Raw genomic sequence first — 18,591 nt, forward strand, 5'->3', positions numbered from 1 at the left:
CATGCCATCGCTCAGTTGCTTTACGAGGCAGTCTTAAAGTCAATTACGTGACTGAAACCTAATTCGCTACTAATGAAACAACCAACTGCCATATCTAAGAGATTCCTTTCCCGATCAACGAGATCTACTCTTGCCCAGCTTTGATCTGGCTGATGCGGAACTGCCGTACGATAACTTAAAAGCTGGAAGAGTGCTCTCCTTTAAAGGGTACTAAGAGACCTCACCCCCCTACTCCAATCAAAGTGGAATAACACAGTGTCGGTTTACAGCCCAAAAAGACATCGCAGGAGCCTTGAAAGCTGAAGCGCTCTGGTCTTTAGTTAGGGATAACGCCATTGACTCTGGATCGAAAATTGTGCGCTGGAGATGGTGGCGACGTGAGACAAGGTATCAGTGTCGCCTTCGTCATCCAGAATTGTAAAATGAAATCACTTGCCTAGATAAGCTTTTATTCACGCGTTAGCATACATAGAGAAGAATAGGTCGTACGTAAAGCCAATGACTACCTCGGAGATAGCTACTTTACTGAACGGAAAGGCAGCATCTGTCTCGGATCTCCAAGGGACCTGTGTTTTTTACTTCTTAGGCAGGAAGCCTTTGAGCTTAAATTCGTACCTGTATCAAATCGATCGACCTGACCAGCATGTAACGATACCCCCATAACCCTAAACATATCTTCAATTGCTCAGCAGGTCCCACGTCATTTACCATCAATGTATTCTGGAACGATCTTATCGAGGCAGCTAATTTTCTTGATTACTTGATCTGGTTGGAACGGGTTTTTAAAGTCGATACAAACTTATGAGCGACGAATGATTCAATTCGTACTTTCATCATTGATGATAATCTTAACGAATTCAGATTGCAATCACGTTTTTAAATAGGGCCTTTAATCGTAACCTTTCAGTTGCACTTGTCAGGGAATAAATGCATAAATGAGTAAAAGATTTACCCTTAAAGCTATCAAAGGCAAGTTCTCCCATTAGGTAGCAAATTAATCCAATATTTCTAAGTAGCTTTTGCATCATATCTGCTAGAGATATTTTTGTCTAGACCATGTACTTGACCATCTTCACAATTATTTTTTAAACTCATTTTCTATATTATCTTCCATGCTTTCCTACTTCTTTTCTCTCTGGCATGTTTTCTACCTCTTAAGTCACTAAACAACCCATCAGGGATCAAAAAATTCTTCTCTATATTCTACGGGCCTTTGGTTTCTATATTCATGTCTGTCGTAACAAACTTGAAGCCTTCACTCAACTCTTTACAAAAATATCCAAAAGGATGAATGCTTTTTCAGAGGCAATTGGACGATATTATATATTCTCTGGGTGTGAATCCTTGCCGCGGTATGTCCGCTTAATTCAACTAGCTTGCAGTGTGTTTATGCTGTGTCATTTGGTCATATACCGCTCGTGCAGGTTTATGCACTCAGTTTTTAAGAAAAAGGGGCTGATTATTAGTAGGATGGTCGTTTTTTAAAGTAAGTAATCGAAAGACATCACGTACGGCTCCCCTCTGCGCCCTCGGCATCAATTGGTTTTTGATGGTCCGACAAATTGGCTGCTCGTTCAGCTCGTAGTCCCGCTTTTTCCAATTTTTGCTTCCCCTTCAGTTCTGAAAGTCTGGGCTCGCCGTATTCTCCCGGAGTAAATGCAGCATGCGCTTTTCCAGCCGCTGCCACACCTTTCGGCCTTCCCTGGATCGCCGCTCCTTCTTCTCACTTACTACTGTATTTTGCCTGCCTGTGGGAGGCCGGGCCCGGCTAAAGTAATGGCTGTCCTAGGACGAGGTCCGGCCGCTGGTTGATGGAGGGCTGTGGTCTTCGGCTGAGTAGGCGTTGGTCTTGGTCTGGAGGGGACTGACAATTGTCCAAATATGTATACCTGGCCCGGATATATCGTCAACTGCTCTTATAACCACAGAACGAGTTAATTACAGTGCCCGACTTCTATTTGGGGATCACCCCAGATGGCTACCTGAGCAGAGTTTTCTCTGCTGGGAAAACTGGTGGTGCTCATACCGACTGCTAGTCGATAAATCTTTTACAGCATTTTCTAGATGACACTACAAAGTTTTATCAATGAAATACTTGGATTCTAAAAATTCATTTCTGTAAGAACAATGAAAGAAGTTAACTTCCTCTACTAAATCCCTGCGAAATAATACGCAGTATTATTACCACTGCAATTTTAGAAAATAAACAACCTTTGGGACTGCGGAACTAACTAACAACTGGTGTCCTAGAATCCCCGGCTGATAAGTGCACAAGGTCCCACGGACAAAAGCACAGCAACTACCCTCGACTCAGGGCCAACTGGAGTTGGTACGTAAAATAGAGCCTCCGGCATGAAGCCAGCAGAGCTCTAACCTAAAGGGAGTCAGAATTGGTTTGGAGCCAACTAATGACCTACCTGTCCAGTGTAGGAACTAAGACAGGCCACTTTCCCTATCCTCGACTCGACTTTTATTTGAATTTTGTGTGTGCTAGAATCGGCAAAAATGCATAATTGCCGATTCTGCAATTGAGTAAAGTTCAGACATCAAACTTCCCTAGCAATAAAAATAACGCAATTCATCAATATGCAAGAAGTGCATAAAAAATGTATATACAAACGACAGCTAGAAATGGTGGGCGTGATTTAGGTGGGCGTGCGAGTATCCGGACGAAGCAGCATGAAAGATTCATTCGCTCTCTAGGTTCCCTCGCTTCGGGATGGTACTATTGCTACGTACCAAAAGTATCTGAAGCTTTTAACATGGACTTTTCATATGATAATACGGACATCTGAGTTAGGAGAAGCATCGATTGAGGATGTCATCCGTCGTGGATCTTCCCTCTTGATCATGGCACTCTGGTCCGGAGTTTTACAGCTCCATACGCGCGCTCGTTCCTTATTAAGGCTTTGTTTGTAAAATAAAATCTTATTAAAATGTCTGTCTGTTTGTCACACACACTTTTCTTAGAAACGGCTATAGCAATTGGAACGCAACTTGGTGGGAACTGTGAACGCTTACACATGCATTAAGCTACATCTGTCTACGTTGATTTTAAACGGGGTTCGCTTTTATGCAAAAGGGGAGTGCACAATTTAAAATTTTTCACCGAATATAGTTATGTAAGGCATCAGATGAAAGGTCTCGATTAGCACTTTTTGAAGTCAGCCTTAGTTTTGACATTCGTTGGAAAGGCGGGAAGTGCGGGGGTCGAAAGTGATAATTTATTTAGCCGTCCCATTCTCAGAAACTATTTAACCGAAAAATCTAAAAAAAAAAATCATGAAGCTGCCCTTTCCGATAGGCACTCGCGATGTCCTATATTTGTTTGACTTTCCAGGTTTCGGTGAAGATCCACGCATTGGTTCAAGGACGTGTGATTTTTGTAAAATGACAAGTGGGGGATTGTAGTGCTTCAAAATTCTCGAACGTGGCTAGCAAAGAGGCAAGCCGGCACGTGTCGACGGAACACTTTAATGGAGCTTTAGTATTTCCAGGCGGACCTTAACGGTCAATTTCGCTCACTTTTGCGGTTTTTGGGATACGCCTCCCCTCGCGGTCGACTTCGGCCACTCAAATTTCAAATTGAATTTTGTTCGGATTTTGACGCCGCAAGCTGTACAATAACCAGTTAACAGAATTTTTTTTTTTCACCGAATAGAGTTATGATGAAAGGTCTCGAGTAGCACTTTTTGAAGTCAGCCTTAGTTTTGACATTTGTTGGAAAGACCGGGAGTGCAGCTGGTCGAACATAATGATTTATTTAGCGGGCCCATTCTCAGAAACTACTTAACCGAAAAATCTGAAAAAAGTCATAAAGCTGCCACTTCCGTATCTATCGTACGCGTGATGTCCCATGTTTGTTTGGCTTTCCAGGTTCCGGTGAAGATCCACGCGTTGGTTCAAGGAGTTGTGATTTTTTTGTAAAATGACATGTGGGGGATTGAAGTGCTCCCACACTCTCGAACCTGGCTAGCAAAGAGGCAAGTAGACACGTGTCGCCACTTCAACGGAGCTTTATTAGTATTTGCAGACGTACCTTAACGATCAATTTCCCCACTTTTTCGGTTCTTAGGAAACCTCTCCCCTCTTGGTCGACTGCGGCCACACGGGATCGTCATACGTCATTGCCAAATATACTTCGGGAATTACAGATTGAAGTTTGTATGGCGCTGCAAGCTGTCTTTGTTGTCTTTTTGGACAACTTAGTGTAGGTAAATTAGTCTATCTTGTAAATATATGTTTTTCTCTTCATCATACAACATCGATGCTAGCTTGGATATTTAACTGATATGTATATGCCTGAGGCGATCTCTCAAATTCTGCTAGGCATTATGATTCGAAAGGAACAAATTTTAAAACATAGTTGCAGGGAATTTTCTATTGCATCAGGTTATGGACATTAGCTTCTTGCAGCTGGAACTAGACACAATTTTTTCACTGTTCTCTTACTTTAAGTTTGTCTTATCTTAATTTATACCATTTTCAAGAAAAAACTATTCATCAAATTAAATTAACACTTTGATAAATGAAATTAACTATTTAACCAATGAAATTAATTCTTTAATTTAATCTCATATATTTCAAAACAAGTTAATCATTTTTAGGAAAAGTCAACACAGGTGGATGAAGTTTTAGTAGAAAATGAAGCGTGCGTGGAAAGGAACTCTTCAATTTCCTTTAGGGAAATTCAGTGTGTTAGCTTTTTTTAAAAGGGTCTAACATAAGTATTTCGAGAAGATGCTAGGTAGCGTGACAGAAAATGATCTTCGAGTGTGGGCTAGACTAGTACTGCCGACTGTTGTGGTGACTAGCTAGGAAGTTACCTATTCCAAATACTAACCAATGCCACCTCAAACATCGAACGACTTTCCAGCTTCATCAGGAAATTGATGGAAAAGCGTGGTCCTTCTTGGCAGGGGGCATTGGCTATAATGGATAATGCCAATCCAATTGAAGTATTTTGAAGAAATTTGACTCTTAATTTCTTTTATGGGTATTGAAAAGTTCGTCTCTACGCGCTTGATCCGTTAGCATTTTCTCTCGACATATACCTTCAGTTGACTAGTCTTGAAAATTGTGAATTTGTTTTAAAATGGAAGAAATTATTTTCATTTGATGAAGTTTAACTTTCAGCTGTTAAATAGTTAATTTCATTTGTTAAATATTTAATTTCATCTGTCAAAGCCTTTATTTAATTTAACGAATAATGAAGTTGTCTTGCAAATGGTATATATGAAAGTGTAATAGTGCGAAGATCGAGTTGGTTGAGCGACAGCTTTTCATTCAAATCCTGTTTCGCTCATGGATGCTTGTGTTCGTCTTCGTGCTTTTCCTGCTCCCGTAGGTTTGTCACTTGTCCATCATTGAGTGTGATGAAACTGAAGCACAGTCTTACTGGAAATAGAATTCGGGGAAAATAATATAAGAAAGAAGAGACTGTATGGATGTCTTATTTCCCACAAAAGAGTGAACAGAAGAAACATATGTAGACCATGATATGGCATACATCTCTGAGTATCTATTACGTAGCATTTCAATCTGAGGAGTTGTAATTGTAAAAACTACAATATCGACTTGATGATTTAAGGCAGATGTACTGCCAATACCGGGACTTTTTTATTATCATAATATTAATTTCGGAGTTTTTTTTTTAACTAATTGGTACCAGATGTCAGATACAAAAGATTTGTGCATAACATGTACCTGACGGACATTTTTTTAATTAGATCCTCTTCTTCGTTTGAACACTATCACATTAATTTTCTTTTCTACTTTCTATCTTTTCCTCTTTAACTCTTCTATTTCTTTGATTATTTTTTTTTCAAATGTAATTTGACGCAACAAACATAGAATGACGGGAATTCGAATGAATCTTTTTTTTAGTGTTTAATAGGTTTATGAATCACTAAATTGTATTATTTAAAAGTATGAATCTTTAGCAGGTAAACATTCCACGGGGACATGAAACAAGTAAAAAAGAGGTGAATAACACAATTTTTACAAGAGACTAGTCAGATTTTAGTGAAATAAAAAAGGAAGGAAAGAAAATCAGAATCATAATAATATTTAATTTAACAATTTTGAAAATAATGGAAGTGTTCTATGCCAAAAAAAATGGTGACTGACTTTTAAATCGAATGTGTGTACAGTCGACTAGTAATTCTGTCTGAAAATAAATAAAAAGTGCACTTAGATACCAAAGGAATACAACGTAATCTCGCATTTTCTAAAAAGGAATAATAGATTAAGATCGAGACATTAGACTAATATAAGTTTTAAAAAAATATATTAAACTCAGTGGCTACCATGACTTAGATAAATAAATTCCGGATCCTTGAGAGAGGGGTACGCCTTCATAAAAATGCCCAGTTCCTTTTTATGTGTTCAGATATAAGGGTCCTTTTTAATAGTAGATAATCAACCTAATATTCGAGAATTCGGAATGTTACGAAACAGTAAATCAGGTACTTAGAGGTTCCAAAATAAATCAATTTATAATTTGTAGTTTAAGGGGGTCATCCCGTGTGTCGGATCCGCAGAATCGAATTTTTTTTTCGGGAATTAATTGTTTCTAGATGTAGTGTAGAATATATGGGCGGAGTCATTCGAAAAATTGTAGTGTTAAACACATGATAAGTCATATGCCACATTTATGCCGATCACCGTAATAAAGCGCGTATTTATCGATCCGAATGACGTTCAAATGACTTCGCTAAAAAGACAAGAATTGAAGCCAAGGTTGTACATGTGTTTCTTGAAGAAACCTAAGGCTTATGGACTTGGTATAGCAGATTAATGATCAGTTAAGATTTTGTGATTAAAAATTACATTCTACTTTTTAAATGCGTTTTTATCGAAACTGCATATTGAAAATCTGCTGCCACCAAAGCCTAAAATCTACCCAACGAAATTCCTTGAAATTCTCAGGACTTATTTATTAGGTTGTTGCACATGAAATGGCCGATTTGGCAATCGAGTGAAGTTAGTTGCGATTTTGCTGCATCAAATCACCACCAGTTGGCGCTGTTGGTGTCGGATAATGAAGTATAAATACTCCTACAATTAATCCTACAATTAAGGAGTCATTTCAGTTTTGACCATCCTTTTTTCCTGTATAAGTTCAAACTCGGTTATAAAGCAGCGGAAGCGACCAGGAACATTAACAGCGCATCTAAAGCTGATACGGCGGTGGTTCGAAAAATTCCGGTCAGGCGATATAAACCTTCAAATTGAGCCACGTGGACATCCAGGACCATCGATTGACAACGACGAGCTGCGTTTGCTAGTCGAGTCCAACACACGTCAGTCTGTGAGAGACATTGCAGAGAAACTGGGCGTACACTATTCGGCAGTTTCCCGACACTTGCAACAACTTGGAAAGGTGAAAAAGTTCGACAAATGGCGCGACATGGCGCTTCGAATGGAAATACAGTTCTTTACAATCCCGCAACAGAAACGATCCTTTTTTGCACAAAATAGTGACTTGTGATGAAAAGTGCATATTATACGACAATCGTCGTGATCAGCACACAGGCTAGATGCTGATGCGCTACCGAAGCATATGCGGAAACCGTCTACAGCTGACGTTATCCACTATTTTTTTTTTGGCACCTGAAGAAACGATAAATGCACAGAAATACTGTACCCAACTCGAGGAAATGCACCAGAACTTGATATTCAACGGCCGAGCTTAGTCAACAGAGATGGTGTGATACTCCTTCACGACAATGCATGACCTTATGTATCCAGAACAACGGTTCAAAAGTTGAACGAATTGCAGTATGAGACTCTGCTTCATCCACCATATTCACCGGACCTTTCACCAACCGACTACCACTTTTTTAAACATTTGAATCATTTTTTTTGGCGGAAAAACAAATTAGGAATGAAGAGCCCATTAAAATTGCCTTCGGCGAGTTTATCAACACCCGAAAATTGGACTTCTACGGAACTGGCATACATGCTTTTGTATCTCGCTGGGAGAGGTGTTTCGACAAGCGGGGTCTGCTCGTCGTGATCGGTTTCGCCATTCGGCTCTATCCAGTTCTTTCTTCTCACTAAAACGCCACCATTTAACGCGCCAGTGCGTTCCTCACGCTGTTTTATCGGTGGCTCAATTCGCAGGACGGCAATCAACGGCCGATGTTGAGTTGCGATGGTCTCATAGGGAACGACTTCGTAGTAAACGACAGTAGTAAAATGTCGGTGTCTTATGAGAATATAGTCGATTAGCGTTTTACTGCTCCCACTATAAAATGTAGGAAGATGAGACAATCGTTTGATGAACCATGTATTCATAAGTACAAGATCCCGGGTGTCCGCAAAATCGATTATACGCTCGCCACCCTCATTGCTCGCTCCGAACCACTTTCCCTCATAGCACCTGTTACCGTCTGCCTTTTCACCCACATGACCATTAAGGTCGCCGGCAATGATGATATAGTCGTCAACAGGCACGTGACAAGTTTTTTCATCGAGAAGTTGCCAGAGGCCATCTTTCACAGCATCAGGTTGACCTGTCTGTGGTGCGTATGCGGTGAAAAAGTGAATAGTGCGATCAGCTGATATAATGGTGAGCTTCATCAGCCGATTATCAAATCGTTCAACTTCTTTAATGGCATCACGAAAACCCTCTGAGATGGCAATGCCAACACCATATTGAGTGTATGGGTTACCAAAATAGAGAAGTTTATAGCCACTTTTACCGGCGTTCGCGTTCAATGTCGCAACTTTTGGCACCAGACCATGGGGTTTCTTGCAGAGCGCAGATATCAATGCACTTTTTCCGAAGGGCTCTTTCGAGTTCCTCGGTCTTTCCAGTTAGGGTACCAGCATTTAGCGTGCAGACACGTATTTTTGTTCGTTTTGTTCGGACTAATTTGCTTGCGCCCTGACGCCGTCCATACGTCAAGTACCCTTGCCCATTTCTCGACAGGACCGGGGCCCGTTCTGCCGCGTCGCCTGAGATGGACACCCTAGCATTTCTCCCAGGCTTGTGGCTCAATCCGGTCATCATGTTTCTAGCGACATTGTATGCATTTTCTTGGTCGGCCTGTCGCGGGACCTGTCACCAAGAGAGATGAGGTAGGATTTGACAAAGTGGAATAACTCCAACCATACTTTATTTATCTCTTTCCCTGATCTCAACATTTTATTTTTGTTTTACTGAGGACAGTACAGAGTACGTTGCGTCAATCCCTCCTCCTTTACCCGGGCTTGGGGCCAGCATACTATGTTAATAGCTTTAGTTTTTAATATTTTTTAATAATCCTAGTTTGCGGACTGTAGTTAAGTCTGCACGTTAAAATACCGTTTACATTGTTTCTTCAAGATGATCACAGCGCCCTCTAGCGTGGCAGAAGAAAAACATCTTTTTTTTGGAGATGGGTGTATAAAATGCTCTGTATTTCAATAATGAACTATGCCATCGGGCGGAAAAATTATTACGCATGCTCAAGATATTAATAAATGTATGGTGAAAACTTCGTATTTGTATCTTTATCCAGTTCTCCATAAAAAAATTCTAAAAAATGCGAAAAAAAACGGCTGTCACACGGGATGACCCAATTAAATGTTGGTTGTAATTTTTGGATATGACAAATTCTGTCTCTATTATTTTGGAATGACCGTTCACACATTAGTTTTTCTGAACAGTTTTGAAAATGAAATTCTGTACAAAAGTATTTATTTTCATATTAGTCAAATTATCGATCGATGTTGAGTTGCTATTTCAAAGAGATTAATGTAGATTTATCAGTTATTTTTTAAGGAAGCTCAGTTAATGTGTGTTTTTGTAGAAACTGTTTAAAAATATACTTCACAAAGCATTAATATGGGTTGTAGTTGCCAGACATTTAGCTCTGGACGTTTATTTATTATAGTTATCATCTTACGAGTGCCTGGCAGAACTACACATCTTAGGAGTCACAGCGAACTTGACACTTTACAAACAATCTTTGCGATGACTATGTGCGCTTTTTATGAGTAAATTGCATGTTTTAAATGCAATATAAAATTTCTGCTCAGTTAAATATGTTATTCGTGAGAACACATTCGTATTTATTTTTGGCATTGAACACTTCTAGGTGAAAGGGATAAGCTTAATATTTTCAACGTTAGAGCGAAGATCTATCATTCGACATACATATGAAGCTGAGATTTCCGGTGTGGTTATCTGTTAAGCATAATAAATGTATATCTGTAGACAGATATATGTAAAAACATATGTATATATCGCGTTATGTTTGCATTCTGCGAAACTTTGATATGAGAGTACATAGTTGCAATCTCTAGAGAATGACTGAGTGCGAGGGCATGGCAAGGCTTTCCAAGAAGTTTCTTCTATTCTCTCGATAGCGTGTGTAGGTTCCCTCTGATATGGTTCAATAGGGATAGTACCAACGTCTTACCGAGTTGATTTTCCTTGGGCATTGTTAATTGTAATTTCCAAATAAGTTTCCTTTTGCTTGCGATGGCCCATTTCAAAGGTAATTTCACTTTTCTTGGCAATCCACTAGCTCTTTTCCAACTCCTGAACCATCTAAGATTACCAGATTATCGAATCAATGTATGTATACCTAATTACCACTTTCTAAGTCCCAATTAGAGTTTGCAGATGCTGCAGTTTTTAGGTATAAATGGTTGGTGCCTGCCTGCTTTGTTAGCAGATAAATCGAGCTAACACCGTATTTGATGCCCCAATTATTCTAAAGTGACTCGGTGAAAGACTAACATTAAAAAGACAAGATATTTGACTTAAGCTCAGTTTATCTGCTCACAACGAATCTGTTTATGGTTGTCAAATTATAAGCCGCAGTAGTATATTTACTCTTCCAATCGATTAAGACGAATCTCCTCCCTGCAGAGCGCTTTGCAACTATGGCTCTCAAATCATTCATACTTCCGGAAAAAGGGTGCTTTTTATCTCTATATCAGTTGGCAAAATCTAAAATTAGATATAAAAAAAAGTGTGTCAAACACTTCATTAAAAACATGTTGCTAAGACACGTCAATGTTTATTATGTGTTCTGTGTTTTTAAGGTTTTATGTGGTTTAGTTTCAATGAAATTTTGTAGTTGATTGTATCCTTCCTTTGCATTTAGAAACATCAATATAAGCTTATCATCTCCTTGCACCAAACCTGAATGCTATTATCCCACTGTAAATTTTTCACAATTATATTTTATTCTATCGGTTTATATATGTATTATACATTACATGAAATGCAAGTATATATATTAACTAACAAGCACATTCACATATCCTCTATTTTCACTCTTGAGAATTGATTTTTCTTTCGAGTAACATCTAATAAATTTTATTATTTATTTGTGTTGTATTGCGTGTGTGGTGAATTTTGAAAACTAAGTTTGGTTCTATTTTCCTCTTGCATAAATATTTCAGCTACGGAAGCAAAGCCGATTTAATGCTAGGAAGAAATTCCAATTCGCCATATTGGTGGTGAGAGCGATGATACGAATCAAGAGATTGAGATACACCGCGGAACCGCTTCGTGTTGATGAAGCAATTCGGGATCCTTATCGTGTTAAGGTTCTTAGGAAAGTAAGTATTGTTATTAAGTATATTTCAAGCAATAATAAATTAATTGGGATCTGAAGAAAGTTGAACATTGGACTCTTCAAAAAATCCTTTCTGTTTTGGGTAAAGAGTTAGTGGTGTATTGGATTTGGCCTTCGTGTTAAAACAACTATATTTTTTATCCAATATATTGCAATTACAGGGTCGGGTAAAGGAACTTGCTGATTTGAAATGGGCGCCCTCTAGCGAAGGTTTCTTCGCCACTTTGAAGGAAGCTATCACTTGGTCGATTGAGCCATCACTCATCAGCTTTACCTAAGAGTGAGATGATAGGATTGAGTTGGCCTTGCTTCTGATGTAGGCCAGAATATCGTCCGAAGAAGTTTCGGTGGTGAAGCAATGCTCAGCAGGGTGCTGCTGGAGCAATAAGAGCGTGGGGTAACGGCGGGCGTGGCCTGCAGTTCAGGGATGCCCGGCATCGACAAGACGTTGGTTCAGCGACAGCAGGACGATTGTCGAAGCTGTGTAGCACACCCGAGTAGGAAACGTTTGGCCTGGAGGCATCATGCAATTGATATATTCTTTTATAGTTGCACTAGAATAATACGTGGCAGACAGCCGGGGCGACAATATTTAGATCAGTTGTTATTTCCGATACTAGATAGCTAAGCACTGATGAAAGGACCAGGTAGTTCCCGGGAATAAGGAGAAAGTTTGGCGAAGCTACTTATTTAACTTTGCGCCAGTATTGTCAGCCGCTGTCGCCGGCAGCCTATCTGGCTTTATCTCTGCATGGATTGTTGACAGCCATTTATCGTTCGTTTTGAAGCGCTTCTGCATGTCAAAGGCGCCAAATATTATCCATATATAGCTGTTTCAAAACGGTACCTACTGTGGTCCCTGAAGCAGCGACCCTTAGAACCAGTTACGTGCCAAGATTAAATAAACTCGTGTATGCTGCGTTGTTGATATCCTTTCTATTAAAGTGGAAGTAGTGGTCCGTCTGGAGTATCTAATTTGGGGGAGGAGGGGGCTTTCTTGAATAGGTTGTAGAGTAGCGGTATGTGGTATACACCGCAAGCAGTAGTTTATGATCTCAAGGAACCGATGAAATGCTGCTGTCATACCATTTTAGAAAAATCATTGATGTTCTCCGCTTTACCCGGGAGCGTTTGTCCGATCAACATAACATAACCTCGGTAAATTATTTGACGTTGCTAAATAGTGCAAAACTCCGCCTTTATGTGCAGCTTTGCTTGGCTTGAACGGTACGTAGGATTTGGTACAAATGACTTAGATGTTCGTGCCGGTCAAACACAACAAGGATGTTGCCAATATATTCTCGAGGAAGTCGGCGCTGGAATGACCTTTTTTCCAACAGTCTTGGCACCTGGACAGAATCGATCTTGAGACCGAACATTTTCCGGTACTCTTTGAAGAGTACCAGGCCAGCGTCTATGCCGGATAAGTCTCTGATGGTGTACAGTGAGTTAAGCGCTAGGGTAGTTTCTGTTATCAAGTAGACTTGTTGGTCTGCTCTTAGAATAGTATGGGAACGTCGGCGCTAACGAAATTGCAAATGTAGTTTCGCCCTTCTAATGCATGGGCGTGTTTGATGCGTTGCGCAAACGTTTGACGGGTTTCAAACGTATTTGAAATCTTTTGAGCAACGGAAGAGTTTGCGCAATGTTTTGTGCTATGTATAGGCATCTTGTACTTCCTTCGCAATATTTTTCAACTGACGGCTGACTTATAATTTTGACAAATATTGAATTTTCAACCCCATCCGCAAAGAGGGTGGAAAATATATGGAGGAGCAAGAGGGAGCTGCCCCTCTTCAAATCCAATCAAAACTCGTGGCGGCCATTCATCGTAAAAGTGTTGGTCCTTCAAAGTGGGTTTTTTTATGTTATCATGGTCAAGTTTGAATTTTCAAGATTATACAGCATTGGGAAAAATATATAAAAAAAAGAGAAAGGTTCTTTCATTCTAATTTCGTTAAAAGATTGCGGCAATCACCACCCTTCTAAACGCCATGGCTCATCAAATTAGGACTATTCATGTCAAAACGTTATAGGGTTCATATATGATCAAACAAATTGCGCAACGCAGGCTGTTGCACAATAATTTGCCAATGTATGGATGTGTTTGATGTGTTACGCAAATGTTTCACGAGTTTCAAACATATTTGAAATTTTTTGTGCAACGGAAACGATTGCAGAACGCGTTGTGCTGTGCATGCAATGAGTTAGAATTTTGTAAAGAATGAATTTTCAATCCCATCCACGGAGACGGTGGAAAGTTTGTGGAAGGAGAAGCGAGAGGTGCTCCCTCTTCAAACCCGGTCAAAACTTTCTAATCCTGGTAAAAGTATGCGGCATCACCCCTTATAACGCCATGGCACCTCAAATTGGAACTATATTCACGTAAACAACTGAGTTTAATTTTGAGTCCTACCCCCGCAGGGATAAAAGAGGTCCACTCTCTCAAATAATAATAATAATAATCTTTGGCACAGCAATCCATATTGGATCAGGGCCTTGAAGTGTGCTAGAGTACTTCATTTAAGGCCATAACGAGAGAGTAAAAATGATATTTAGGGGGAAGAAAAAAGTCCCGCCTTTCTAATGCTGCTAAAAACCCATAAGGGTAACTACTCGTTAAAAACTTACGGCGCCCCGAAATTTTCGTATCATAAATGAGCTTGTTATCAACGTCACGATGTGCAAGGGCGCTACAAAGGGAGCCATCCCTTGTCCCTCCACCTCCTCCCACATTTTTTTTTGAACTTGACTAGATAAAAGTCTCATGCGGTAACAATAGATAAAATGTCGCTTGACGACATGTTATTCCTACAACTTCTAACTTGTAACTAATGTTTGAACGAAATTTTGGAGAGCGAGAATTAGGAGAATTCACAAAACTGCTTAATGCACTTGTTTTCTTCAGCAAGTACGATGTGTTAATCAGGTGAATTCTTGCCCTGCAACAGCGCTTATTAGGCGGGGATAGTTTTACGAGCGGCTCTTACATAAACAATGTTTTATTGTCTGGTACGTTGGAATAATAATCCCCATTCTTGCAATTTTTCCACGATCGGTGTAATACCATATCAATTGAAGATATCCTCATTTTGGATTAGCTCAAGGCGTGTTATGCTACTAATCCAAGGCAACATCTTCGTCTCCCTTACCGTAAGACGCCGTCCATTGCCTTTTATAGTCGGCCAACAATCAGAATCATAGAGGGCCTAAAGTAGTGAATAGGGCGCTGGACGTTAGATGTCCCGTGTGACAGTGTCCATAACAAGAAAAAAGAGGAGTGGGGATGGGGCGCTTACTTGGTGACAACCAACAGAGGCACGAGGCGGTTTTGATACACCCGTCACATTTTGAACTTTACTTTTCGGTTGTTGTTGTAGGACATACCAGATGAGAGATGGCACACGGTGAAACGCTTTCTCCAAATCCTGAAATGCAATGTAAAGAGGGCGATGCTTCTCCATAAGTAATCGCACAGAGTGTATTACGTCAGTAGTTCTGCAGTTCTTGAGAAACCTGGCTTAATTTACGGTTATTTGAACGATTTCGCGAATACGGTTGTCAAGAATGCGTTTAAAAGTTTCATGGTATGGAACAGATACCGGATCGGACGGTAATTTGAACATTCTGTTGAACTACCTTTCTTTCTCCATATTAGAACTATGGTACTTTCTTGTCAGTCAGATGGTGTTCTACCTTCCTGAATAACCCGATTGAAGAATTCATTGAGCAACAGTGTCCCAACTCTTCGCTTTTCAGAGCTCAGATGCGATGCCGCCAGGTCCTGTTACTTTTGCGCGATTTCATTCGTTTTATCGCTTCCTCCACTTCAGTTGCGCTGACAGGTGGAATTGCTCCAAATGTCGGCAATGCTTGTGAAAGTGGAGGGTTGAGGGATCCTAGGTTCGCAACCATTTTATATTGGAACAAATGGAGATCAACTTGCCCCGCCTACGCCCCTGGTCTACGGATCCTCTTTTTGGGCTAAGCTATTGTTGATATTTTTATTTTTGCGAATACCGATATTTCGGGAACCACTTGTTCCCTTCATTAATGCTAACAAGTCTGCAGGTGGCATTTATTATTTCAAATAAATAATCGCTGGAAACATCGCATAATTACACTCAGATACCCATGAGAGTGTTAGAATTATTTACTGGAGTTTTATCCATTCTATATTCCTTTATTCGATTTGAAAGTAATAAGAATTTTCTACCCAATTTTGTTAATTATTTTTTCTGTTTTGACTTCAAAATGAATGCTAAAAGCTTTGTAATTTATCTTCCTCACCAACGCAACAAGATCAGTCAAGTTCTAGCATTGATCATCATCAACTACGTGCCATTTCTTTTCGAATGACTTCATCTTGTTCACAGCTCTAAGTTTTTCTTTACAATATTTTGCTTTCTGTCCAATTTGATGATATTTATGACATTTGTATTTGAAGAGTGGATTCTCTAACTCAGATTCTTTTTTTTTGTGCCACGTTACCTTTTGCCACTAATCGAATGTATAGTGGTTCTGATTTTGGTAATTCTTCGCGTGGCGGTATTGCTCATTGAAAATTCACGAAGCTTGTTCGTTATTAGCGTCTATACCCATCTTGTTCAGTTTGTTTACTAAATCAAAGAACCTTTTTGTGTAATTTCATGCATTTTCTTCTTCCTGCATATTCTTCAGCATCAGGAATGTAGTTCCTCTGGCATATTTCTTAAATTTAAACCATAGTGAGTGACGTACTTCACTCTTTCACCTGTTTCAGTTTCCAAGGACTTATTGATATGATTAGGTCCAACTTCGGTCTGTTGTACGCTTCCATCTAAGCTCCAACAGCTGCTCTCGGTCCCGCATTGCCTTCAACTCTTTGTTCTGTTTCATAAATATACTATTTGCTTCATTAGATTCTTGGAATTTTACCACGCATTCGAAATATTAAACACTATCCCACTTCGTTTAATGAACAGAAAATCCTACATCTGTAAGGGTGGGTTCTAAAAACCACAAGGAGTAGCAGTGGAAACGGATCGAATATGGCTGGTTGCGTTAAATAATATATATATAAGAAAAGCAGGTTACTGTTCGACTAACAATGGCCTACCGTAACAACAACCCCAACTTATGCATTTATATATTGCTTACTACATATTGGTTACAGAACCTAAACCATTTGTTAGAAAAATTACCAAGCGCTTACCTGTAACCCAATATGTTTTCCTCGCTTGGTATTATAGAAAAGCCATCCACCACCAACTAAAGAACTTTAAAAATATTTCTGTTGGTGTTCTAGCTGAACACTATGTAGAAGAACAAGAAAACGTCGACCTCTTGTGTACCCAATATAAGCAATTCAAGCTTATTGTATAATTCAATCACCAGCATTAATAATAATTTTTGCAAATAGCTTGAATATATCAACCAGTATAATATTTATTCTAACAAAAACAAATTTCTTTTTTCCCGCGTTTAAGGTCATTGATGGCTGTGCATTTCGAGTGTATGGACATTGGGTCAAGAAAGGTGAAGGACAGAACAGAGCGGCCCTCTTCGAAAATACACCTCGAACCGAATTACATGCTTTATACATTAACAATCTTAGCCGATAGTTTAGTAATTATAGTTTAGCAAACGTCCTTTAATACTATTTCAACTAGAAGCAACACACCAAGCAATTTTCTTTTTAAGTTACTACACGCCCGCACGTAGTTCGGCAATACAATTTCATATTTCTGATTCAGTATCAATTATCACTTGAAATTACTGCTTGAGCTTAAACTAAATGTAGTATTTGTATATTTATGTGAAGTATTGTAACATTTCATTCAATGACACTCACTGCAATGAAATCTTTACTTAGGTTTTTATTAGTTTTTCACAATTAGAAAGATACAGTGCGACCGGTTTACATTTAGATTTTGCAATTTTCCTCCTAAATGTACGTTAAGATGTAAAGTTTCGAAAGACGAGAATATATTTTGCATCGTATTCGCAGGAACGCAATACGGTTGAGATAATATCTAATAGTTTACACCAGATAATATGTTATTGCAATTTCTAAACGATTTTAATTTAATTTCACAATTTCATGTTACATTTTTTGCAAACCTATGAAAAACGTTTTATCAATATTTTACTATTGTTTGAGCAATTTTTAAAATTTCTGTCCCATATTTTATGTGTTGTGTGACTGTTACCTTAAAAGCAGAATCATATCATCAGGAAAAGAGGAATTTCGCTATCTGAAAGCAATTCATGAACATAAAATATTCGTTATTATTCTCAATTGGTGGAAAAGTGTCGTTAATTTTTTAAGAAGCAAATCCAAATTTTAATAATTTATTCTCTTCTACATATATGACTTCTATTACTTCATAATAAAAATCGGCAATGTAAATAGTACCGTTAAAATTCAGTCATTTCACTAAAGGAGAAAAAATTTCAAAAGTTTCATCATTCTGAGTCTTTCTCTAAGATATTATTATTGTTAATTTATTTTTGTTAAATGAATATATTTCAATTTGTATGTATGAATTAAAAGAGATAACGAAACATTTTGTCTGGTTTCTCAATAAATTTATTATATTCAGATTGGAGTGAACTTCCTGCCTTTCATCTATTCATTTTGGAGCTAAGTGCAGATTGGAATGTAATTTCTGGCAACATGGGATCAATGGATTAAAATGTGAACATTTTATTGATAAGAATGGAAAGGTAAATATGTACTTAATTTTATTTGCCAGTCGATTCGCCTATATGTAAATCCTGAGTTTGGAGGTCCTTTAAATTGAACTATGTTACTTAAGCTCTCCCTCGGATACCACCTTGTCGTTGGGAAGCTTGTGGTAGTTTACCACTACACTAAGGGTGTCCAAAAATAAATGAAGATAAAAACAAGTGGCAAGAAGAAGAAGAATCAGGTCGTGGCGGAGGCACGGATTTGGGAGGCCTCACCCAATTCATGTTCCCCTACGGAGAAATCTGTGGAAGAGAGGTTCTCTACTTCAGTGGAAAA

General features: G+C 39.0%; 1 protein-coding gene across 7 annotated transcripts in view; it reads left to right on the top strand.

Moving 5' to 3' along the window:
• The window catches only part of LOC119656302 (phosphorylase b kinase gamma catalytic chain, liver/testis isoform), an 83,349-nt gene extending 65,219 nt beyond the window's left edge, over positions 1 to 18,130 (top strand). For 4 of the 7 annotated variants that reach the window (XM_038062739.1, XM_038062740.1, XM_038062742.1 and 1 more), the window contains 2 exons: positions 11,407 to 11,565; positions 17,051 to 18,130. In XM_038062739.1, coding sequence (XP_037918667.1) covers positions 11,407 to 11,565; positions 17,051 to 17,185 — 294 coding nt within the window. In that variant the 3' untranslated portion in view covers positions 17,186 to 18,130. Of the gene's footprint in view, positions 1 to 5,942; positions 5,985 to 11,406; positions 11,566 to 17,050 lie in introns of all 7 variants that reach the window. The other 3 variants (XM_038062741.1, XM_038062744.1, XM_038062745.1) reach the window with 2 other exon arrangements.
• Positions 18,131 to 18,591: the final 461 nt, after the last annotated feature.

The sequence above is a fragment of the Hermetia illucens genome, chromosome 4 (genome assembly GCF_905115235.1).
Source record: "Hermetia illucens chromosome 4, iHerIll2.2.curated.20191125, whole genome shotgun sequence".
Classification (NCBI taxonomy): Eukaryota; Metazoa; Arthropoda; class Insecta; order Diptera; family Stratiomyidae; genus Hermetia; species Hermetia illucens.